A 22,103-nucleotide genomic window follows, 5' to 3' on the forward strand; every position below is an offset into this window, starting at 1 on the left:
ATCTTTACCTTCAAAGATCATCTTTTCTTGAGGGGGAAACGCTTGTTGAGTTTTGTAGAGTTCTCTGATATCACAAGAGAGCGGCATAGCCTCTCCATCTTATGAAATCTTTAATTTTTGGAAATGTGTACTACATTTTAATGTGATTGGGACCCAAATGTAATTGAATGAAATTACAAAACAAATTGAAACTTCTTCAGCATAATTCTGCATAATTCACTATGTGCTGCTCAAGGATTGTAAATTGTTTTGTGTTCCTTTGTACTTCAATGTTACTAATTGTTGCTCTCCATTATCTGTCTGTGTTTCATGAAGTGACCTTACTATAGTGTTCATGGTTGTATACTTACATCCTACTCATTACTTGCTGTCAAGGCTGCTATTTTGCTGTAGTTGTGTTTAGTTGTCATGACCGATCTTGAGATTTATTTTTGTAGAGTTTATTTTCTCACTAGTTTCATTTCTTCACTTTTTAAAAATTTTTTTTCGTGTTCAGAAATTACTGGAAAATGCTATTTTGCTAAATGCATAACATGAATGTTCTGATGTGAAAGAAGTATCTTTTTGATTATATGTCCACATTTAATAGATTTATTGTAGTCCTCTTAGACCAGCAGATAGCATTTTAGTACGATGATTTGGATTTGAGGCTGCTTTAAAATTGGTTTGGAATGCTCAATGCGAATTTCAAAACGACTGCTGATTCTGGAGAATGTGGAAATTTTTTTTGGTATATATTAGCAAATGAAAAATTCAGATTCATTTAATCAAACTGTTTAAAGATTGGCTATGTTGATGTACCAACATATTTGTAACTTTCAAGAATAATTTATCTATGTTTCGAGGGAGCAGTGAAGCAATGTAATGGAACAGAACATGAACTCTGTTAGAATTTTTGCATAAACCACCTGAACCATGAATGTGTTCCCAAATCTGCTTGGCATTTTGTCAGAATGAACAGTCTTGAGCTTCTTACATCGTACTCTTTAATCATAAAATCTCTTATTTTTGTGGATACAGTGGCTTTTCTGCCCACAATCCCAACTTTCTCCCATTGTCCCACTTCAGTTAGTGCTGCAATAGTTACATCTTCAGTACTTTGTTCGATTAACAGTTCTCTTCAGACGTGGAGTGAGTCCCTGCAGATTCCTCAGTTGGTAGGCTGGAGAGCAGCTCAACCAAAATCAATACAGCGATTCTAATTATTTCAAATAGAATGGTGTATAAAAGTAGGAAAGTTTTGCTAAAATTATATAAGGCATTAGTCTGGCCATAGTTGGAATACTGTGAATAGTTTTGAGTCCCTTATCTAAGTTAAGATATAATGGCATTGGAGACCGTCCTGGGGAGGTTCATTAGGCTGATGCCAGGTATGAAAGGGCCCATCTTCTGAGGAGAGGCTGAGTAGATTGAGCCTGTTCCCTTTGCAGTATAGAAGAATGAAAGGCAACCTTATAGAAAAATACAAGATTTTTAGGTGATTTGAGGGTAGATACAGAAAGACATATTTTCCCTTTGTGGGAAAGTCTCAGATCAGAGGGCATAATCTCCGAATAAGGGGTTGTGAGTTGAAGAGAACTTTCTTCTTGGAGGGTAGGGAGTCTGTGGAATTCCTTACCATGTAAGGCTATCAAAGTTGGGTCACTGAGACTGAGACAAATTTAAATCAGTAATGGAATCCAGATTTTTGGGAAAAGGGCAGGACAGTGGAGTCAAGGATAATCAGATTAACCACTGTCTCATTAAATGATGGACCAGTCTTAATGGGCTGAATGCCCTACTTCTCTTTATGGTCTTATGATCAGACAGGAGAACAGTAGTTCACTTGCTTTTGCCAAGCCCAGCAACTCTTAGCACACGAGCTCATTCTAGTGTTCACAGCATGGCACCCGCAAGTAAATGACTTCCCAAAAATAGAGAGAAATTGCTTGGTTTACATAGATTGCGTCATAATACAATCTACTGAACTTTAAAGGATTGAATCATTGCAATATCTGAATATACTAAAGTGAAATTTGGCAACGAATAGACTTGTTTATTCAGGTCACAATCATCTACAAGTATAGTGGCAACGTGAACATGTGTTTTTGATGCAGAAATGCTGCTGTAGTCCTCCTGTTATTGGAGGCATTGAACAATGTTCAAGTATGATTTCCAAATTCCAAGACCACAGATAAACAGTTCTGTTCCTTTGAGTTATGTAAATATGATTTGGTCATGCATTTTTTGCATTTGATACACTTTGAGATCTACCCCTGCTATGGTGCTGTAAAAATGCACAGATCTTCATATCTTAATCAGTTGTTCACCACTAAGAATTGCTTGGGTTTGTTTTTAAACTTGGTTATTGAGAACCAGTACTTCATTTTTAAAATGAAACCTTCAATACAGCAGTTTGTAATAAAACTTGTGAAGGTATTCCCATTCAGGAAAGCAAACTAAACACTGACACCCACTGACATACACATTATTTAAATACAGTTTTATGCCTGGCTGATTTTATTGTGCTCATCAGTTTTCAGACTAATTTTTGCAAAACTCATCATTTTGCTGTGTGTGCTATATGTACAGTGGTGGTGGAATATAACCAAAGAAATGCTAGGTTCTTCATTTTTCATCTTGGATTAATTTTTAACCAGCAAATGACATTTTGTACTCCTTGCACGACCATCCAGTACTCTCTCAATGCTTTGGTGAAAATGATCACTTTCGTGCAAACATTTACATGCCTAAAAACCTTAGTGGAGTGCCAAAGATATTCTACAATGATTTGATGTGTATGTGTCTTAACTTGTCTTTCCTGGATTTGTCCTGACCTTTTTGACTGCTGTGCCTTTGGGATATTCTGTAACTGATGCAGCTGAACCATAGAGCTGACAACCCAGACATCGAGCTTATAGACAAGTGGCTCATGACACAAGGAATGGTGAGATTTCACCACATTGATCTGCTGTTCCCTGCTAAATAATCTTCTTGCCTCCCTCCCCCCATAACCACCCTCCTATTGATTTCAACACTGCACAGTAAAAGACCAGACCTTACATTGCATCCTTACAGAGTAACATTGCAGAAATGTAATAAACCTATTCTGTGCCAGATTATAATTCATTGAATAGGATTGTTTAAATTGAAGATTGCACAGTGCTAAAGAGGTACACTGCATAAATTGAATGTCTTCTGTACTTACATCAATGAGTACTGAATTTTGTAATGAAAATAATGCTTTTCCTACTGATGGAAATTGCTCAACATGACCCCAACCCCAGCAAACCATTTGGTGTATGATATGCACCAAATGGGAGTTTCTGTTTCCTGTTTTTTTTCCCACCCTGGGTTCAGTTTAATAGTCTTGACCTGCAAGACCTTTGAGTGGAAGGCTCTGCACGGTTTGTCACCTCATATCAGTCTCTAACATTATCCACTGTTAAATATTGTACAGTAGCTCCTAATTATTTTTGCCTTTACCTTGCTCCAACAAGATATTGGCACCACCTGTTCAAATCTTTACACTCCCGCACCAACATTCCTTGTGATCTCTTGGGGTAAGGTTAGTGTCTAGAATACAGGAGGTCTTGTAATGTTCACCCAAGTGGTAAGAACCTGTTTGGACTATCTAATCTCTCTTCTTGTAGAATATAAACTATTAGAGGCTGTTATCCAACTGCATAGATAATTGGCAAAATGATAAATTTCAATAGTAGGAGCAAATAAACCAACAGATAATCGGAAACCTAGTTGACTTTCCTGTGGGGAGAGGAACAAATGCTTTTAACCAGTCTTCATGTTTGGCAATCCGCTCTTCATAAAATTTAATATAGTAATTGAAGTAGTCATATTCTGATTTAGACTATGAATTAATTGGTCTTTTACGATACAGTTTGGAATGTAATTTAACAAGATTCCTCTTAACATAGCATTCATTAATATTAAACTTACTGATCTACATCTTAGCAAAGAAATAACTGATTTTACATTGTTACAATAATATTTAACCATACATTTCTTATGGGGGGGTGTGGAGAAATGTTATTTCTTGTTCTATTTGATTGCAATGTTTTGTTTTCTACTTAGAGTCATAGAGATGTACAGCATGGAAACAGACCCTTCAGTCCAACCCATCCATGCCGACCAGATATCCCAACCCAATCTAGTCCCACCTGCCAGCATCCGGTTCATGTCCCTCCAAACCCTTCCTATACATGTACCCATCCAAGTGTCTTTTAAATGTTGCAATTGTATCAGCCTCCATCATCCATGCCGACCAGATATCCCAACCCAATCTAGTCCCACCTGCCGGTTCATGTCCCTCCAAACCCTTCCTATACATGTACCCATCCAAGTGTCTTTTAAATGTTGCAATTGTATCAGCCTCCATCACTTCCTCTGGCAGCTCATTATCTGCTTCTGAGCTGTGAACTTCACCCAAACAGTTCCTCCAAGATCAGTTGTGAATTTCACTGTTTGTTAATTTTCCCAGACGCACTCCAATGTCCAGCAATACATGAATTCAAACAGCAAAGGCAGTAACTGTGCAGGTTCACTGCTGTGTCAGTTTCTTTCTTTCTCTCTCCTCCTGCACTGACCTCACCATGTGCTTCCTTTGTCTGTTCTTCTCCCTTTTAAAACTGCTGTTGTTTTGACTTTTTTTTCCAAAGTTCCAAAACAATGCAACAGCATATAAAGCAATAATTGCTGCTCTTGGAATTCGAGGAAATCACCTCCAGCACCTAAAATACCTCAACAAAGGAGCAGCTGTAACAGCCAGAAATTTTTCCCGTCCTCCATCTTGGATGGCATGCATTAAATTCTGCACTCTTTTGTTTGTGTCCTAGATTTATTTTTTGCCCTCACTACATCCACTGTTAATTAGCTTTCAACCTCTCTAGCTCTGAGTTATTACCTGCTGTTCACAATTCAACGGGAAGGTTTAAGCTGAACATTTTTTTTTGTTTCCTTCCCAAAACATGTATCGTAATAATCATCTCTGTAAATGAAATCTGAGCCAGTTCTCTCTCTCTCTCTCTCTCTCTCTCTCTCTCTCTCTCTCTCTCTCCAGCCCCCCCATTTTTAATTTTTAATTGAATCAACAAGGCTCCTAAAATAGTAGCATGCAGTAGTCTTGCTGCTACAAACAACACACTGTGCTGTACTAAACAGGCCAGGAGATCCCAAGTTTGATTTCTGGTCAATATAGCAGCAGATATCATCTGAAACAATAGCTGATAATGCCGCAGTTTGCCTTTTATCCATAGCTGGATTACATGTCAAAATTTGGTATCCAGATTCACCCATAAAGAAGGGCCACTTATCTGAGACAATGGGGGCTTATGATTGTCTGCAAAAAGTTGGGTCACCTTCAAAAGGGTGTCTATTAAAGGACAACAAAAGGAGGTGATGAATAAATAACTAAAGCAAATCCTTCCAACTCTGGGATTTTTAGTTAGCCCAAAATACTGTGTGGTGTAGTGCTCTAATTAGAAGTCTAAGCTTTTCATTAAATGTTAATATTAACTTGGTTAAGCTTGGGTCTAAATATATAAAATTGAGAATTCTTCCATCAAATTCTGTGAAATATTTGAATATAAAACTCTGCTGCTCTTATCCCAAATACTTCTAGGCTATTATAAGAAAGTGACATGTTACATTAATGTAATTTAGGTCTGGAAAAGCAAATGCAATCAGAATACAGAATGTGTTTTTATTTTTGACTTCTTAACTGTGAACTACACAATATTTGATTAACCTTTTAGACTAAAAATCCCTTCACAATTTGCATTTGCTTATTTAAAAGCAGAATACCGCTGGAAATCTGAAATATAAACAAAGTTCTGGAGAAGCTCAGTAGGTCTGGCCGCAGATGCAGAGAAACAGAGTCAACATTTCAAGTCCAGGATTTCAAGTCCAGGAATGACTCCTCTTTAGAATCTTGAGTTCCGAAGAAAAGTCTGCTGAACTTGAACCATTCACTCTATTTCCTTTATTGCTGTGTTTAATTTGTATTTTACATGGATGGTATTTTGTACCAGCATGCAAATTTCAGGCATAAGCCTTAGCACCTTCATTCTGCTGGTTTTTCAATTCCACTAATGCTGTATATAGGTATTTCTCCACAAATAGAAAGGAGGAAACCATGCAGTAAGATGACTTCTTCAGCTATTAAAAATCTCACAACAACAGGTTATAGTCCAACAGGTTTAATTGGAATCTCACTAGCTTTCAGAGCGATGCTCCTTCATCAGGTGGTAGTAGCTGTAGAAACATGGTAGTCTGGACAAAAGTAGTTCCTCACTACAATCAGTGTATGAAACTGGGTAGAAGTGGATGCAGGAAATGATGGGGAGGGAATTCATGCAAAACCCTTGGTAGTTTGTCACTGTAACTGCTAAGTGATTGGAGAGGTCCAAAGCATCATTTGTGTGCTTTTACCATTTGAGAAAAATGATTCATGAGTCAATAATTTTATGCAACTTCCATGTTAAAAAATTACCATCCCTGGAAGCTGTGCATATGATTTACATGGGATAAAACTGCTAACTCTTTATAGTGACTAACAATTGTTGCTTTCTGTTCCTTTTTATAGATGCTGATTTAACTCCATACCCCCAATAGAATGTTGCTGTTTTCTCCAATTTAAATGCTTTACTGCTCATAATTGTTTTTGCTTTTAGTCTAAAGCGTATAGCTGAAGTAACCAGCTGAATGATGTTTAAAATACCCCCTTTTCTTTCAGCCTGATTTTTCAATGTTTACAAATCCATTTGATGGGGATAAAATTGGTCTTCACCAGTCAGGGGAAAGTTTACCAAAGTGAACTAGCAGCGCGTTTTATATTCCATTAAACTCAAATCAACGGAAATGACAATTGAATACAGTTGAAATCCAACTGTGTGCACAAGATTTCATGGGTACACAAAACTGTTTATCCACACCATCAAAAGTTTAATTCACTGATATGTAGAAACAGTCTGAGATGGAATATTTTTCATAATGCTGAAGAATTGCAGTAATGTCCTAGGATGGAACTGAAAATTTGTTGGACTCTGTTTGTCTCATGCTATTTTGTCTACTTGGAAAAGGGAAATACTCCCAACTTCATTTTATCAGTGATGTGTTTTATCTTGGTGCTGCTGTGAAGCAGGTTTAAATTTTGGTGCTTTTGAAATTGTTTAGATTAGATTAGATTACTTTACAGTGTGGAAACAGGCCCTTCGGCCCAACAAGTCCACACCGACCCGCCGAAGCGCAACCCACCCATTCCCCTACATTTACCCCTTACCTAACACTACGGACAATTTAGCATGGCCAATTCACCTGACCTGCACATCTTTGGACTGTGGGAGGAAACCGGAGCACCCGGAGGAAACCCACGCAGGCACAGGGAAAATGTGCAAACTCCACACAGTCAGTCGCCTGAGGCGGGAATTGAACCCGGGTCTCTGGCGCTGTGAGGCAGCAGTGCTAACCACTGTGCCACCGTGCCGCCTGTGACTGAAAGAACTTTGCCTGATGGTCAGATTTCATTCCAACTTGAATATCTTTTCAGAAAAGGTCTTAATGGTGTAAAAGCTGCAACAATACAAATTTTGAAACTACACAATGCAGATGTTAGTACAATTATGCTGGTAATAAAGAAAATGACCTCATTGCGATTTTTCAGTATTATGAATAAAATAAATACTGTAGAGGAAAAGGAATTTTGAGAGATTGCATTAATCTCTCAGTTAATCAGTTCCATTTTGTTTAACAAATTGCTATATAAGATGAAAGAGATGAATATTCTGGAAATTGAGATCCATGTATATTCGTTGGAGTTCAACACCAAGGTCTGTTTCTTCAACTGATGCTCACCTTATTGAGAAGCAGATTAAGATCTTTGGAACAGTCTGTTTTCCTATACATTGACTATGTATACAATACATAATCATTTAATTCCGTAATTGTTCATGGCTCCACTATTAGCAGGAAATTTCTTTATAACCTACCTCGTGCTATAAAATTCTGACATTATACACATTATTTCTTAACTTGCCCTGTCTATTAACAGAGCTAAACCCTTTCTGTGAGGCAGTACCTTTTTGTTCCATCAGGCTGACTTTGGAAAGTTGCTTTATGGAACTGAGCATGGTGTCTTGGACACCACCTCTGAATAAAATTTAACACAATTCATCTGTGTCCATGAGTGTACCTTAAACCTAAATGTATTTGCCAAACATATCAGGGCCCGAAACATTGATTTTACTGCTCCTCAGATGCTGCCTGAGCTGCTGTGCTTTTCCAGCACCACTAATCCATATCAAGGCCATGTCCTGTAATGAAGCTACAAGTCAACACAGGCAATGATGCAGTTCAACAAAGCTCATCAATAGGAATGTAGGGGACTTGATATACCCAACACAATTAAATCCCATGCCAAATTGCTGACAAATGATCCCAACTTCCAATCAATGTTCTGATTCCAACATGATGGTGACCATATGAAAACTGGACAGCTTATCTGTACCATTCTCTTCTTTTTTTGCAGAAAACTTAATAAAGGTAGACAAACGAAATGTTTTCTCCAATATATTCCCTGTTTAGAGAATCATCTTTGTGTCTCCTGAAGAGAGTATCATTTGCTTCACGTGTATTCTATTTTCAGAGTTGGATCTTGGTGTGTTTTTAATATGAATCTTGTTACTGCAGTTTTTGTATTTATGTGCATTACATTTTTATAGATATTTAATTTTTTCATTCCCATTATAAATGTTCTTTTAATTTTGTGTTATGTTTACTTTGGTTGTCTGGCTTGAATTTCCTGTCGCTGTGTAGATTCCTGTTGCACAGTCTGTTATGGACGACGTTGAAGAATGGCTCAGCACTGATGTGGTGAGGGGCTTTTCGTTTTGCTTTGGGTTGATCTTTTCTTCTATCACCCCTCCCTACTTCATGTTATGTAAGGAGTGAATTTTGCATATAGTAAAACTGCAATTTCTCCTTCTGTGACTTTGTATAATTTAAAGTGGGCTAGAATTTGAATTACACCTTGCTCTTTGAGTGTTGGTTTGCAAAATGACGGTTAGTCATTTGCTATAATTTTGCCCAGCTATCTGCAGGGGTTGGGGAAGTCTGCCTGTGAGCTGACAGACATTTCAAAATTTTTTTTTTTTTTGAAGAAAATTTGTTTTAAATGTCAGGATATAAAATGCTCTCTCCAATGTAGTCCCGTAATGACGGCCATCTTTCTGTTTCCAGAAGATGCATTATTTGGTTCATGTACATTCATTTTCATCACCAGATTTTGTCTTTAATGTGAATCTTATTGCTGTGCAAGTCTTACTACTTATACATCTAACTGTATATAATTAGATGTTCAAAGACTATCATGAGTTTTGCTGTGTTACCCCTTGATTTTAAAACTCATTGTAATGTAGTGATTCTGCTGTCATTATCTGTGTGAGAAAGATAGAGTCAACTTCATCCCAAGTTGACATCAAGGTGAGAACCTCTGGTCTTCCACATTGCATCAATTGTTCACAGACTGACTTTGATTAATTTTATGCATAGTTAGTCTGATGTCCTAAACTTACTGCCAGGGTATTTGCAATACATTCTATTGAAGGTTCCTAAAATTAAAAAAGTTTAATTTTTTTATTTTATTTGAAATGGGCGTGGTGGAGGAGAAAGTGAGACTAATGATCAGCACAAACTTCTTGTGTTATTGCTATCTGTCCTTTCATAGCACACAGCATATGTATACAATTATATATCGCTGCATGTGTGCAAACAGCGTGGAGGACCAATCAACAAGAATCTTGATATCGTCAGGAAAATAGACACTATTCATGATGTCTTCAGGAGAAATTGCAGGCAGTGCTATCGAGGGAAGAATGAAAGAAGTGAGATGGGTTAAAATTAAGTTGCGGATTGGCTCCAGTGCATTTGCGTAATTGAATTTTTTAAATTATTGCTATGAGATCCATTTTCTTGTTACAATATGATGTGTGCTCTTATGATTTTGTTGTTTAAATTTGCACCACTCCAGTCAAAACCATTATGAAATAACATCACAAGAAAACATTAAGTTCAAATTAAAAATTTAGTGCTTTGTCTCAATAAAGATTCTGTTTATACATCATGATCAAGCTGTGATTAGCAGTTGTGCATGGTTTTTTGGCAATTTAACTGTTTCAAAAAGACCAGAAGCTTGAGATGCTGGCATAACATAATTTGGGAGAGTCTGCCTAATCAGAGGTGTATTATGCTACATAACCTTAGAATTGGAGCTCGTACTGAGTATAAAATAGATTTTGTATTCAGCTGTTCAGGTGGGTGGGCTAACTTGACTGCAACATCCAGGGGTAGGAATCATCCTTTTGAACCAATTTGCAAGGTATTACATGCTTTGAGGAAGGAGGGAACGAAAGTGGAAATGCAGTAGTTTTTTTTTTTTTTGCAGTGTTTCATCGAAAGCAAATAATTTATTGATAGCTCCCAGGTAATGTATCATAACTGACCTACTCTGTATTAGAACAGGGACATTTTGTATCTGTTTGCAGCCTCTATGAAGCTTTGTACTGTCATGCACAACTGATTAATCCATTGGAGTCAATTGTGCACAGACTTTCTGGGATATTTGGGTTGCTGAGAAGACTTTGAGTTCTTGTCCTTTCTCTCCTATTCATTCAGGACTGCCACCAACCTCCTCTGAATTCCAACTTCTGACAAATTCCGACAAGTTTTTGTAGGGAATCCTTAATATGATTAAGGGCCAGAATAGTGGGAAAAGAGAAGGGAAAAATGTAGGCAGAGTTCCCTGGTGAATATGCTTTTGCATGTGTTTCTTGGAATGCTTTGTTGGCATGGAACCAGTGATAAGAGATTACATTTAGGTCAGTTAGGCTCGAGAAGCTGTCATTGGTCTCTGATCAGAGAAGGCCAAAAGGAGACTTGATGGAGCTACCTAAAAATGTTTAAAGGGTGGATATTCAAAAGACTTTAGGCAAAACAATTAGAGGCAATGTAAGGAAGAGCAATTCTGTGTGGAGTTAGGATTTGGAGTCCATGTTAGTTAGTTGATGCAGATTGAAGTGGGACATTCAAAAGGGAATTATGTAAGTATTTGCAGTACAAATTGCAGGGGTGTGGGGGAAAAAAAGCAGCCTGGTGAGATGTGATTGCTTTACAGAAGCATAGCATAGACTTGATGGGCTGAAAGATTCTATTCTATGGTGATCAATTATAGCTGTAATCCTGTTGAAGACGAGAACTGTGGAGTCCTGAACCAGCTGAATCAGCTTTCTTGTACAGGATGTATTTGCCCCGGAAAGAAACTCTTTAAAGAAGCAAAAGCGGATAATAAGCAATCAAAATTTAAATGTAAATTTCTCATGCCAAAACTAAATTAATGAACTGATCAGTTTTGTTTCTGATTTTGTATTTGCTCATTCTTGTATTTCATCATTTGAATGAGCTGAGAGGTTTGTGTCCTTGAATTTGATTTGCTAGTTCCCTTTGATTAAAAACTTTCTGCTGTTGCACCTCAATTTCCTTTTCTATACTGTTGAAAGGTTTGTGATTTAAACATATTAATGTATAGTTTTAAGAATTTGGATTTCAAACTAATGGTATATGGATGTTGATCTTTTTACTTTCTGAAGGGGTTTAGCAATAAATTAGGTCAGTCTTTGTGGAATCAGGATTTTAAACCTGTTTAAAAATTAGTTTCTGTTTTATGTTTCTTTTGAGTTGTAAGTTTCTGTTTTGATGGTAAAATAAAATCTGCCGCATTTTGTGCTTATCTTTCATTGAAAGGCACCACGCCAAATTGAAAGAAAACAAAATATAATCCATCAAGCTAGATTTCATTTTGGGATCTTGCTTGTTCAGTAGTAACTTCAGCTGGTATCTTCCTTTTAAATCACTCTCCTGAGTTCATGGCTACTGTTTTGCTTTGTAAAAGAAAATATCAAGCTGTTCTTATGCACAAGCCACTTTTAATGATGATGTATGGCAAACTATGTGTGAATTTTGCTGTCTACTCTACCTAGGTTTTAATAATTTCCAATATAAATTCTAATCTTCCATCATTGGTTTGCATGAGAGAAAGATGTTAAAACCTCTTGAAACTGAAATCAATCTGATCATTGTATCAATTATTCTGACTTGGATCTAATTATGTCAATGATTAATCAATATTCTAAAACTACTGCCAGGATATTTATAACACCTTTTGTTGAAAGATACATTCCATCTCATTTTACTTGCTGCTGCACCAACTTCCAAGGTTCATACATGGCCCCAGCTTCCAGACCCGATGTCAATGGATCCGCTGACTAGTAGAGTTATATGCCAATGATTCACAGCCATGCAGCTTAGAGACAACACTGTATAAGGGATTTGTTGGTTTTGATTTTACAAAAAACAATTTTTAATGTATTTTAACTGTGGATTGACATGAGAGAAGAACTGTTTTTAAAGCCAAGGATTGCTGAAGGATGATTGCATGTATTTCAAAGCAAGTAACCTGACACGCTTCTATAGGTGCTTTTTACACAGCTGCTGGTTCACACAGGAGCAGACTGGCTAGAGTCAAGTGTGTGTACAAATGGAGATTTAGCAGGCAATAAATAGCTGATAACTGATCACTAATCCATAGACCAATGACTATGACCTCCGCCTGCCTGCAGCTATGTGATTGGTTCTTAGAGAGCTAAACAGCTTGGGGCCATAAACAAAGTGGGCAAGATGCCATTAGGTCTACACAAGATCCAAAATTGTCTTTGTTCTCTGCATTGGAAACTAGTTTATTTTATCATCAGTTTTGATAAGCTGTGGCATATAAAAGGCCACATTAATCATTGAGCTGCATTCCAAGTCCTTCCCTCCGCCCATTAGTCTGTGTGGTTGTGTGTGTCAGGGGGAGTTTAAGGAGATGAGAGCACTTTACAGGAGAGTTAATGTGCTGATGAATCGGAAATGTTTACCTGTAGCTAGAATTTATTTACTTGTAATAAATAGTAATTTGCATAAATACAGAAACCTGATCCATGCTTTGTGTCTTAAAGACAGTTAAATTGGGGAATTTTGCTTCCCTTTTAATTTTTGTGACAACCCTAGGAATAATGGGGCTTGATTTCCAGTGTGCCACTCTAGTGAGGCACAACTTTTTTTTTGTTTTTAAATGGAGGTTGGTGGAAGAGGAACAGTGATTCATGATTGGTGCAATGAGTGAAGCACAAAAGCAGCAACTGATGCTGCTTGCTAACCTACAGTTGCAATCACAAATGACCATTGGAATATTAATTTGCCCTGGGGTCAAAGGAAAATTTCAAATGATGCATACTTGGTCTGTTTTAAAAATGAGAGTTGTGTTGATGTACATCTGAACAAAATATAGCATTTAACTGAATTTCTGATCTGGTTTCACTCTCAGTTCCACAAGCAATCAGGAACATGATTTTCCTCACTTTTGAGCTTGTCCTCATGTTCTTAGTCCTCACAGTCTCTACTGGGCATGTCTGTAATCCGGAAATGTGCATTTTGACTACGAAAATTTATCGTCTTGAATCCAAATTAAAAAACTTTTATTATTTAATTTCACACATTTTAAAAGGCACTAAATTTCAGTGTTGCCTCTAATCTTAGTTTCCTTGCAATATGGGTGGGCATGCTTTTGGGAGTTGTTTTGAACCATTTGGTTGAGTTATGTTTGTTTTGTGACTCCTCTAAATAACCGGGTAGGCTGAGAGTAATAGGAAACAATCTTCTAAAAATTTTAACAACAGAACTGTTACCAAATTTTTAATCTAATAAATCTAGTTGTTGTGTTTCACCTTTTCTGAGAGATGTTGGGTTGTGGCTAGATATAGTCTAATTTTGTTATCCATGGGTAATCCTCCAGTTGTGGGTTGGCCAGCCATTGATGTTAGACCTTTTTTTTTAATTTCAGAAGGGAGATGATGTAGAAGAAGGAGTAACAAGTGAAGGTAAGTCTATCTAGTGTTGACATAAGCTGTAGTTTTAGTTTCTGTAAACCAGCCTTTTTAAGATACTAATTGCATTTGTGTTAGCATGCACATTCAGGATTTCTTAATTATTTTGTCTGTTCATAAGCTGTAGAAATGATCTGTGATGGTGGAGAGATTAGAGCACCAACATGCTGCTCTGGTGGTTCTCCACACAGGCTGTTCTGTTCATAAAGAAACTAGACAAAGTCATCACGCTTTCACAATAGAAAGGAAAACTGACAGGTGAGTCAAAATAGGCAACTGTCTCATGTTCTTTGGCAACTGCTTTAAAGAGCAGTGGTGTGGGAGCAGATAAGCTGCCCATGTTCTCACCATAACTCTGGTTGCACCAAAAAAGAACCAGTTGACTTTTTAAAAGCGTAAATATCTTACGTGGATTTTATATGTGTACTTTTTTTTCAGAATTTGATAAATTTTTGGAAGAAAGAGCAAAGGCAGCAGAGAGAGTCCCAAACCTGCCTTCTACCCTGACGAGCAACTCCAATCCTCCACCAGTGTCTGCTGAAAGTGTAAAGAAACTGGACCGTTCCAAGGATACCCTCTATGCTTTACAATGACGTGTGTGTATTTTGGGTGTGTGTGTGTGTGTGTGTGTGTATGGTTCATTTGTTGTTGGGCAGGGTGCTGCTGTACAGTTTGCTATAGCGTCTCAATGGTGGCTGGTGATGCACTTATGTTTAATGTATCTCCATTTATTGCAACTCCTCCAGCCAACTAATCCATAAGATGCCTTCCTAATGTGCTATTCGCAGTTAAAAACTGGCAAATCTTTTAAATCGCTGGGTTTTAGCATTCTCCACAGTATAATGTATTATGTCCATATATTAGCTGGACTTGCAATATTTCTCTGCAGTTCATATTTGAATAATGATTTGGACCTACATTCTGGTTAACCTGTATCTTACCAAAGGGAATTGGAAAAGCTGGCCATTTTGACATTATTACAAAATGTTTATTGTTAACACCGTGACATTTTAGCAAGTGTGCTTTTTGTAAAAATTGTATCTCTAAGTGAACTAGTTTCTCTGGCCAGTGTTCATTTCTGTTGGGACATAGCACCTTTCACATTGCAGTAGGTATCATAGGAGTTTTGCTATATTATAAAGGAAATTAGAGGAATTCATAAGTTTTATCTAAACTATATATTTTAGTGGTGAATATGCTAATTGTATTATATGTATAACACTAAAATGTGTTGCAATGAAAACTGTACTGGAAATACATATTAAATGTAGGATGAACCCTGATGTAACAAAGATACTTATTATTACAGGGACAACCACGCACACTTCATATGAAGTATAGTGGTTAAAATGGCAATTTTCTAAGTGTGTTTGCAGTCATTTTGTTTTGGCTAAATCCTGCTAATTTGATGTATGAACAGTTTAGCCACACAAGAGAGCAGTACGTTTTTCCCCTTTAACCACTGATGAAATAACTAATCAATCACTAAAAGACATGTCTATAGTCTCTGCGACTCTACTTCGAACATCAAGCCTGTGTAGCTCTTAGTAGTATAGATTTCTTCTGGTCGCCGTGGATACAAATTATAGATCTGTGTTGATTCTAAATGTGCACAAATGGAATATACACTGGTGAGAGAGAGTATTCATTCCGTCTGATTCATTCTTCTGTTGAAACCTAGAACCATACTGTTGCATTGTTTAATTTGTTTCTTGAATGATGGGGGAAAAAGAATGATAAAATTCTCTCTGGAAGGCCTTGCATGTTTTAATCCTTATCTTTACTGAACTTGCCCTTTTACTATTTTGTATCTTTATCGCCTGTCCTATCATTGTGCTTCAGGTTATTTTTTCGGCTATTTTCCTTGAATTAGATGTTTTCCAGACTGTTTTCTGTGAAATCCCCTCTTCTTCACCTTTTTTAACTGGACTGGAGTATCTGAGGATTTTCCTGCCCTAGTATTAAGACCAAAGCTTTCCTTTGAATGAGTTCTCCTTAAGGTGACTGAGCTGCAGGTCATGTAGGTAGATGGTTGAAGTACTCATTACACAATTTTGCTATAAATGTTGATCACTTTCAGCTTTCCAGTTTATATGAGTAACCATATTTGAGAAAGAGGCTTCTGTGGTGTTAAAAACTGGTGATTACGTGTGCATGTTTTTCAGTAGTGGGTCAGCAAAAGTTGAGGATTGGTATGAATTTTTTTTTCCAATGTGTCCATTGGAACTTTGGGTAAGTACAATTCAAAATTCTACCTTTCCAAAGCTTGGGTTGTCTCCGAGGAGAGTTTTCTGAATTGTAAACCAAAAGGGTGAGGTAATTTTTATTATCATGTGCCCATTAGTGGTTTTGGCCTTAGACATCGAGGCCCCAAGTTCTGAAATTCTTTCAACCTGTCTGCCTCTTCCTTGCTTGCTTTCTTGCCCTCATACACTTTCTCTTGTTCTCTCTCTACTAAATATATTACAACACCTGACTTAATATATTTGTCTCTCTGTACTCTGAGGCATACTTTCCTAAATTGAAGGAGTTCTATCAATTAAAGTTATTGTTTATTTTAATCAATATAATTCTGTCATTTGAATGTATTTTCTGAAAAATTGGCATTTTTATTCTACATTCCCTATCTAAAGTTTTTTAATTCAAGTTTTAGACCTTATTCCTCTTCCCTTTCTCCCTACTCACTGCCTATTCTACATCCAGATTGTTAGTTTAGGACATTCGGTGCTTTTACATTTTGTATTTTCGTAGTTAAGACTGTGGAAGAGTGATGTTCATGTTTGAAATCATTCTGTGCAACTGCACTTGCAAACCTCAGATGGCAACAGTGAATGCAAGATAATTTTTACATTCACCTTTGTTTACAGTAAGATACTGATTTGGCCCGCTCCACACTCTCATCCATGCATGGATAAAGAGCAGTTCATATTTCATCACTTAACAGTGCTGCAGTTAATCAGGAATTAGGTTTGCTAAGTGCTGTTTCATGATAAGCTGTGGAAATGTTAAAATCTCAACTTTTCAGTGTTACCATTTTGAAAACTTAACCACCTCCAAGCACTCTAATTCTAAATCCAGAACAAAAACAGCAAAAATCAGGTGCCAACATCCAAAGTAGAAACACTCAACAGCTTGTCAGACAGTATCGGCTGAGAGAGTATTGATGTTCTGATGAAAAATCATTAACCTTAAGTATTGTCTCTATTTATATCTCTGTAGATGCATCCTGACCTACTGAAAATTTCCAGCATTTTGTTTTTATTTGAACTATTTTAATTATTGCATTTATTGTTTTACACACCCTTGAAGACCAAAATATTCTACACAGCAAGCATATTTCAAAATCCAAACACTGCAGAGTGAAAACAAAATAATTCAAAGTGTCATTTATTGAGTGTGGAGGCCACTAGGTACAATAAACAGCAACCGTGCATCTGACCCAGAATCTATGGGTTCAAGTCCCACTCCAGGATATGATGATGACAACATGTATGTTCATAACATGGCCAAATAGGTTGATCAACCTAAATATTCTTCCATTGTGCCTATGCCAGGCAATAAAATGGTCAGCTGTGCTTGACGCAGAGTGACTATAGCCCTTGGTGATAGATTAGTAACCTTTCCACACAAATCTAACTATGGAATCAGACATATATTGTCAGCATCATTTATCATTAAATGTGGGAGAATCTCCAAGTCATCCTTTCCATCGGCACCTTAATACAGAGGTATACAAATTTATACTGTTGTGTGGTCAGTTTCTAGTATCCATTACAATGAAAGCACGTGTATCTATGGTTAGGTTTACTATCTGAATGTTGTACATTGCTAGGTAATTGGTTAAAAATGACACAACACCAGCTTATAGTCCAACAGGTTTAATTGGAAGCACACTAGCATTCGGAGCGACGCTCCTTCATCACCTGATGAAGGAGCGTCGCTCCGAATGCTGGTGTGCTTCCAATTAAACCTGTTGGACTATAACCTGGTGTTGTGTGATTTTTAACTTTGTACACCCTTGTCCAACACCGGCATCTCCAAATCGTAGGTAATTGGTAGTTTTTTTCTGCAATGATATATAAATTTATAGATCTTATTTTTTACAACACAGAATTGCTAAGTTTAGTAATAAAAATAAACACATTTCTTTCCTCTATTGATCATTGTTTAGACCCATACAGACTGACACATTGTAGTTCTGTTTAATTTGCTGGTCGTTTTACATTTATCATAGCTGAGATACCAGTGTTTTAGTTACTAGTTTGTTATTAGACACTATGCTTGCTAAATTAGCACTGTGTTGTCTTTTTAAAGCTATTTTACTGTAGAAATGCAAACTGTAAGCTGTTTGCTTATATTGAGCATCTTTTATAATGTATCAGAAAATTTATAGGGAAGTTGTGGGATTTCTTTGCAGAGCTTTTTTCCATATAAATTGCCCAGTAACATTAATGAGCTTTGCTGGTGAAGCTTTGTTTGTTGCTTTTGAGACCCATTTGCATTCAGATACATGTTGCTCAGCTTTTTGTTTATCTTGTTTTATGCTTTGAGGCACATGGCTATTCTAACTTCTAGAAAAAAACAACAGGTACAACTAATTCAAAAGATGGAAAACCACAGTGATGGTTTGAATATTCAGATCTGTTCAACCAAGGCTTTGAAAACATTATGATCCTTACAGTTTCCTGCCTCCCATTTCTCAGTTGAGCTGAGGGGTAACTTAGAATCTAAATTTATTATTTCCTTCTTTCCAAATGAGCAGGATAGGATACAAAATCCACACATTCAGTTTGATGCAAGTGCATATAAAGCTGCCTAAGGTCTTGAAAAGATTATTGGTTTCCTTCCCATAGCCTCATATCACTATTACTCAATCACTTTTGCAATGGGGGGGACGGTATACTGGAAGAATAGCCCTGCTGATCTACATAATTATACCATCCTAGAAGAATAATGTTAAATGTGTATAAAAGGTTAGCAACTGTTAATACAAATATTAATGTACAGTTCAATGGATTTATTATAAAAAGATACTTCCAATAACACACTAAGACTTTGATAAATAGACAATGTGTTACTTGGCAGTATAAGGTTTGTATCATTTGATAGTCTACCAAATGTGTTATTGCAATAAAACTAAGTGTGTATGTGCAATTAGCAAATGAATTGAGATGTAACATTTATTGTCAGGTAGCATGATGAATAATAATGCCACAGGTCTCATTTTTGATCAGTGGTGTTTGGTAACACTTTTCTGATTATCTCAAATAGTGTGGTAATTAGTAATGACCTTAAGCAAATGCAGTTAATGTTGCCTCCTTGATAGTAGCCCCCTCCAGGCATTGTCACATGCATAGGAGCAGAAAGGTCCTTCTGATTTGCAAATCATTGCTTGTCAAAGGACTAGAACACATGTGTGAGCATTTTATAACAGTAAACTTTCAGAAATCCTCATGGAGTGTTTAATAGTGACGGCTGTCTACCAATCTTTCACTTGGAAGACTGATTAAATATGTTGGGGTTTTATTTCATTTTGTTCTGTTGAGATACATATTTTGAGTTGGTATTCTTGTTATGAAACTTACTGTAAATTCCTGGTTACAATTAAGGCAGTTTAATAATAACTCGAATGTAGCCAAATGTTATTTTCTTTTAAAAGTTTTAAATATACTGAATTCCAAAGGCGAATGGAGTTTTCTGGTGCCGATATCATACTCCCACTGAATCCAATGCAGTTTAAACTTCTCAACGTCATTCTACCAAACCAACCTTAACTGCAGATTTAAGAAAAAAAACAAAGCAGTGAACATTGTACAACACTACCCACCCCCCAAAAAAGACAATGAATTGTTTGTTTGGATGTTGTGTCTGATTCTAATTTAGTGAAACTGCTTTCCAACTGCAATATTTTTGTCAGGCTTTCTAAAAGATTTTTAAGGTGAGTAGCATGTAAAAAGTAATATATATTGAATAAAAAATGCACCGTATTTAAATATGTTGCGACATGTTTGGTTAAAATTAAAAGAGGAATCATATACTTCCCAATCCCATCTGAACAAGTTTTATTTCCTAATCTGAATTGTTAAGGGAGAATTAAAATAACAAAATAGGGAAAAAAACTGCATGCAAAAATCTCACGAAAAGCTTCATTATGAAATCAGGATTACAAATTTGGGAAGCAGCGAGTGTGCACTAAATGCCACTGGGGAGATACAATGAACACAAGAATAAGTAATAGAAGCACAAGGCTGCCATTTGGCCCCTCAAGCCTAATCTGTCATTCCATAACATCATGGCCACAATTTTTATTACTGTGTTGAGAGGGAGGTGGTGAGGCCTTGTGCTTCTATTACTTATTCTTGTGTTCATTGTATCTCCCCAGTGGCATTTAGTGCACACTCGCTGCTTCCCAAATTTGTAATCCTGATTTCATAATGAAGCTTATAGTGAGATTTTTGCATGCAGTTTTTTCCCTATTTTGTTATTTTAATTCTCCCTTAACAGTTCAGATTAGGAAATAAAACTTGTTCACATTGGGAGTGCACATCTGGATAGGTCTGGTTAGGGACCTGCTGACCGTTGACTCCTGCAACGTGCATCAACCTACCAGTTTTTTTTAAAAAATGTAAATTATATTGTATACTTTTTCAGCTTTCTCCTTTCACAGGTGAAATAAGGATGAGGATGAATTTAAGAATTAACATGATTTTTGATTCATTTCTTACTGTTAGACATAAGATTAATTATTATATTGCAATTAATTTGGCTGCAGAGAATAGACTACTTTCTACAAAGGCTTGTTAAAAATATAACCAACTCAAAATTATGCAGCTTAGCAGTATGATCTCTTATATTCATAACACTACACACCACCTCATAGGCTGTAAGAACAAAACCTCTATGTTAATCAGTCAGTACACACGTGTGGTTAATATTTATTAACATTTTAGGTTTTGTTTCCACATATGGAACATATTGTCATATATGCTTGTCCATAACCTGGTATTTCATTAACTTATGTTTACTGCAGACTTGTGAATTATGTCATGTTGTGTTACAAATTGGATGTGTGTGATTTGTACTGAACTGTCACTACTGTTTAAATTCTGTTGTGCTCGATTCTTGCATGAAATGTTATAAATAAATAATATGGTATGTGTACCCGTGTCATCCTTTTGTTGTGATGTTCTGTTCATTGCTTAATTTGATATACATTTATGGTTTGAGCTGGTGTATAGTACCCTGAATTAGACTGCTAAGTTTGAACCTGGGAACTAACATATATTTAAACATTGCTGTTTATTCTGGAAGATTGCTTAGCTCATTCCTTTGGTGTAGGGTGAAGCATCTATTGTATATTCAACAGTTATCTTTTGAGTGCACCTTTCACCTGCACTGTTCAGTTTGCTCAAAAAGAGGTGCAATAGGTTGAATAGGCTCTTCTTCTTTAAACTTTCTGTGGAGAACAGCACAAAGTTGCCAATGAGCACTGAATGCCAGTTGGAGAGGAATTCTTAAAATCATTGCGATCTTTACTGCTCTTGGCCCTTTCCCTTTATCTTTCTGTGAAAGACTGACTTACCCACCAATGTTGTTTCAAAGTCACATCCAATGCTCGTTCACCTTAAACACATTCTTTATGGATGAACAAAAGCAGTAAATTCTGAAGAAAAGTAATTGAACTCAACACATTAATTCTGTTTCTCTCTTAATGCTGCCACGCCTGCTGAGTTTCTCCAGCACTTTATTTTTATTTCAGATCACCAGCATCCGGAATACTTTGTTTTTATTACCAGAGCAGTATGTCCCTACGTCTTAGATCATGAGAGCATCATAACAGAGCTACCTCCTGTTCTTTTTCATCCATATCTAGCCGTGGTGTCATTTTTCAGTGAGTAGGCCACAATGACTGAACTTTTCCAAAAGTTAGCTTCCTGTGATCCATTTGTCCCAAATTCCTCTAAATAGCAATCCTGAGTAGGAAGGGATTGGCTGAGCATGCTGCTCTTCGGTCCACGCACACCACCCAGCCTTCAACATTTGGGTGTGATGAGCTTATAGTCTTCATTGTGAGCAATGTCAATACCATCCTCTCCACTTCCTCTGCAACAGTTGTGCATTCCACTACCTAGT

The 22,103-nt window shown here is 36.8% G+C and overlaps 1 protein-coding gene across 7 annotated transcripts in view; it reads left to right on the forward strand.

The window, feature by feature from the left end:
* The window catches only part of tom1l2 (target of myb1 like 2 membrane trafficking protein), a 64,639-nt gene extending 46,758 nt beyond the window's left edge, over positions 1–17,881 (forward strand). Inside the window, exons 13-16 of one of the 7 annotated variants that reach the window (XR_006314801.1) lie at positions 8,809–8,865; positions 13,928–13,964; positions 14,092–14,228; positions 14,409–14,498. Coding sequence is in view for 5 of the 7 variants with exons in the window: in XM_043711797.1 (XP_043567732.1) it covers positions 2,861–2,926; positions 8,809–8,865; positions 13,928–13,964; positions 14,409–14,563 (315 nt within the window). In the remaining 2 variants the exon portion in view is untranslated. Of the gene's footprint in view, positions 1–2,860; positions 2,927–8,808; positions 8,866–13,927; positions 13,965–14,091; positions 14,229–14,408 lie in introns of those variants that run through there. The other 6 variants (XM_043711797.1, XR_006314802.1, XM_043711792.1 and 3 more) reach the window with 6 other exon arrangements.
* Positions 17,882–22,103: the final 4,222 nt, after the last annotated feature.

Source organism: Chiloscyllium plagiosum, chromosome 21 (assembly GCF_004010195.1).
Source record: "Chiloscyllium plagiosum isolate BGI_BamShark_2017 chromosome 21, ASM401019v2, whole genome shotgun sequence".
Taxonomy (NCBI): domain Eukaryota; kingdom Metazoa; phylum Chordata; class Chondrichthyes; order Orectolobiformes; family Hemiscylliidae; genus Chiloscyllium; species Chiloscyllium plagiosum.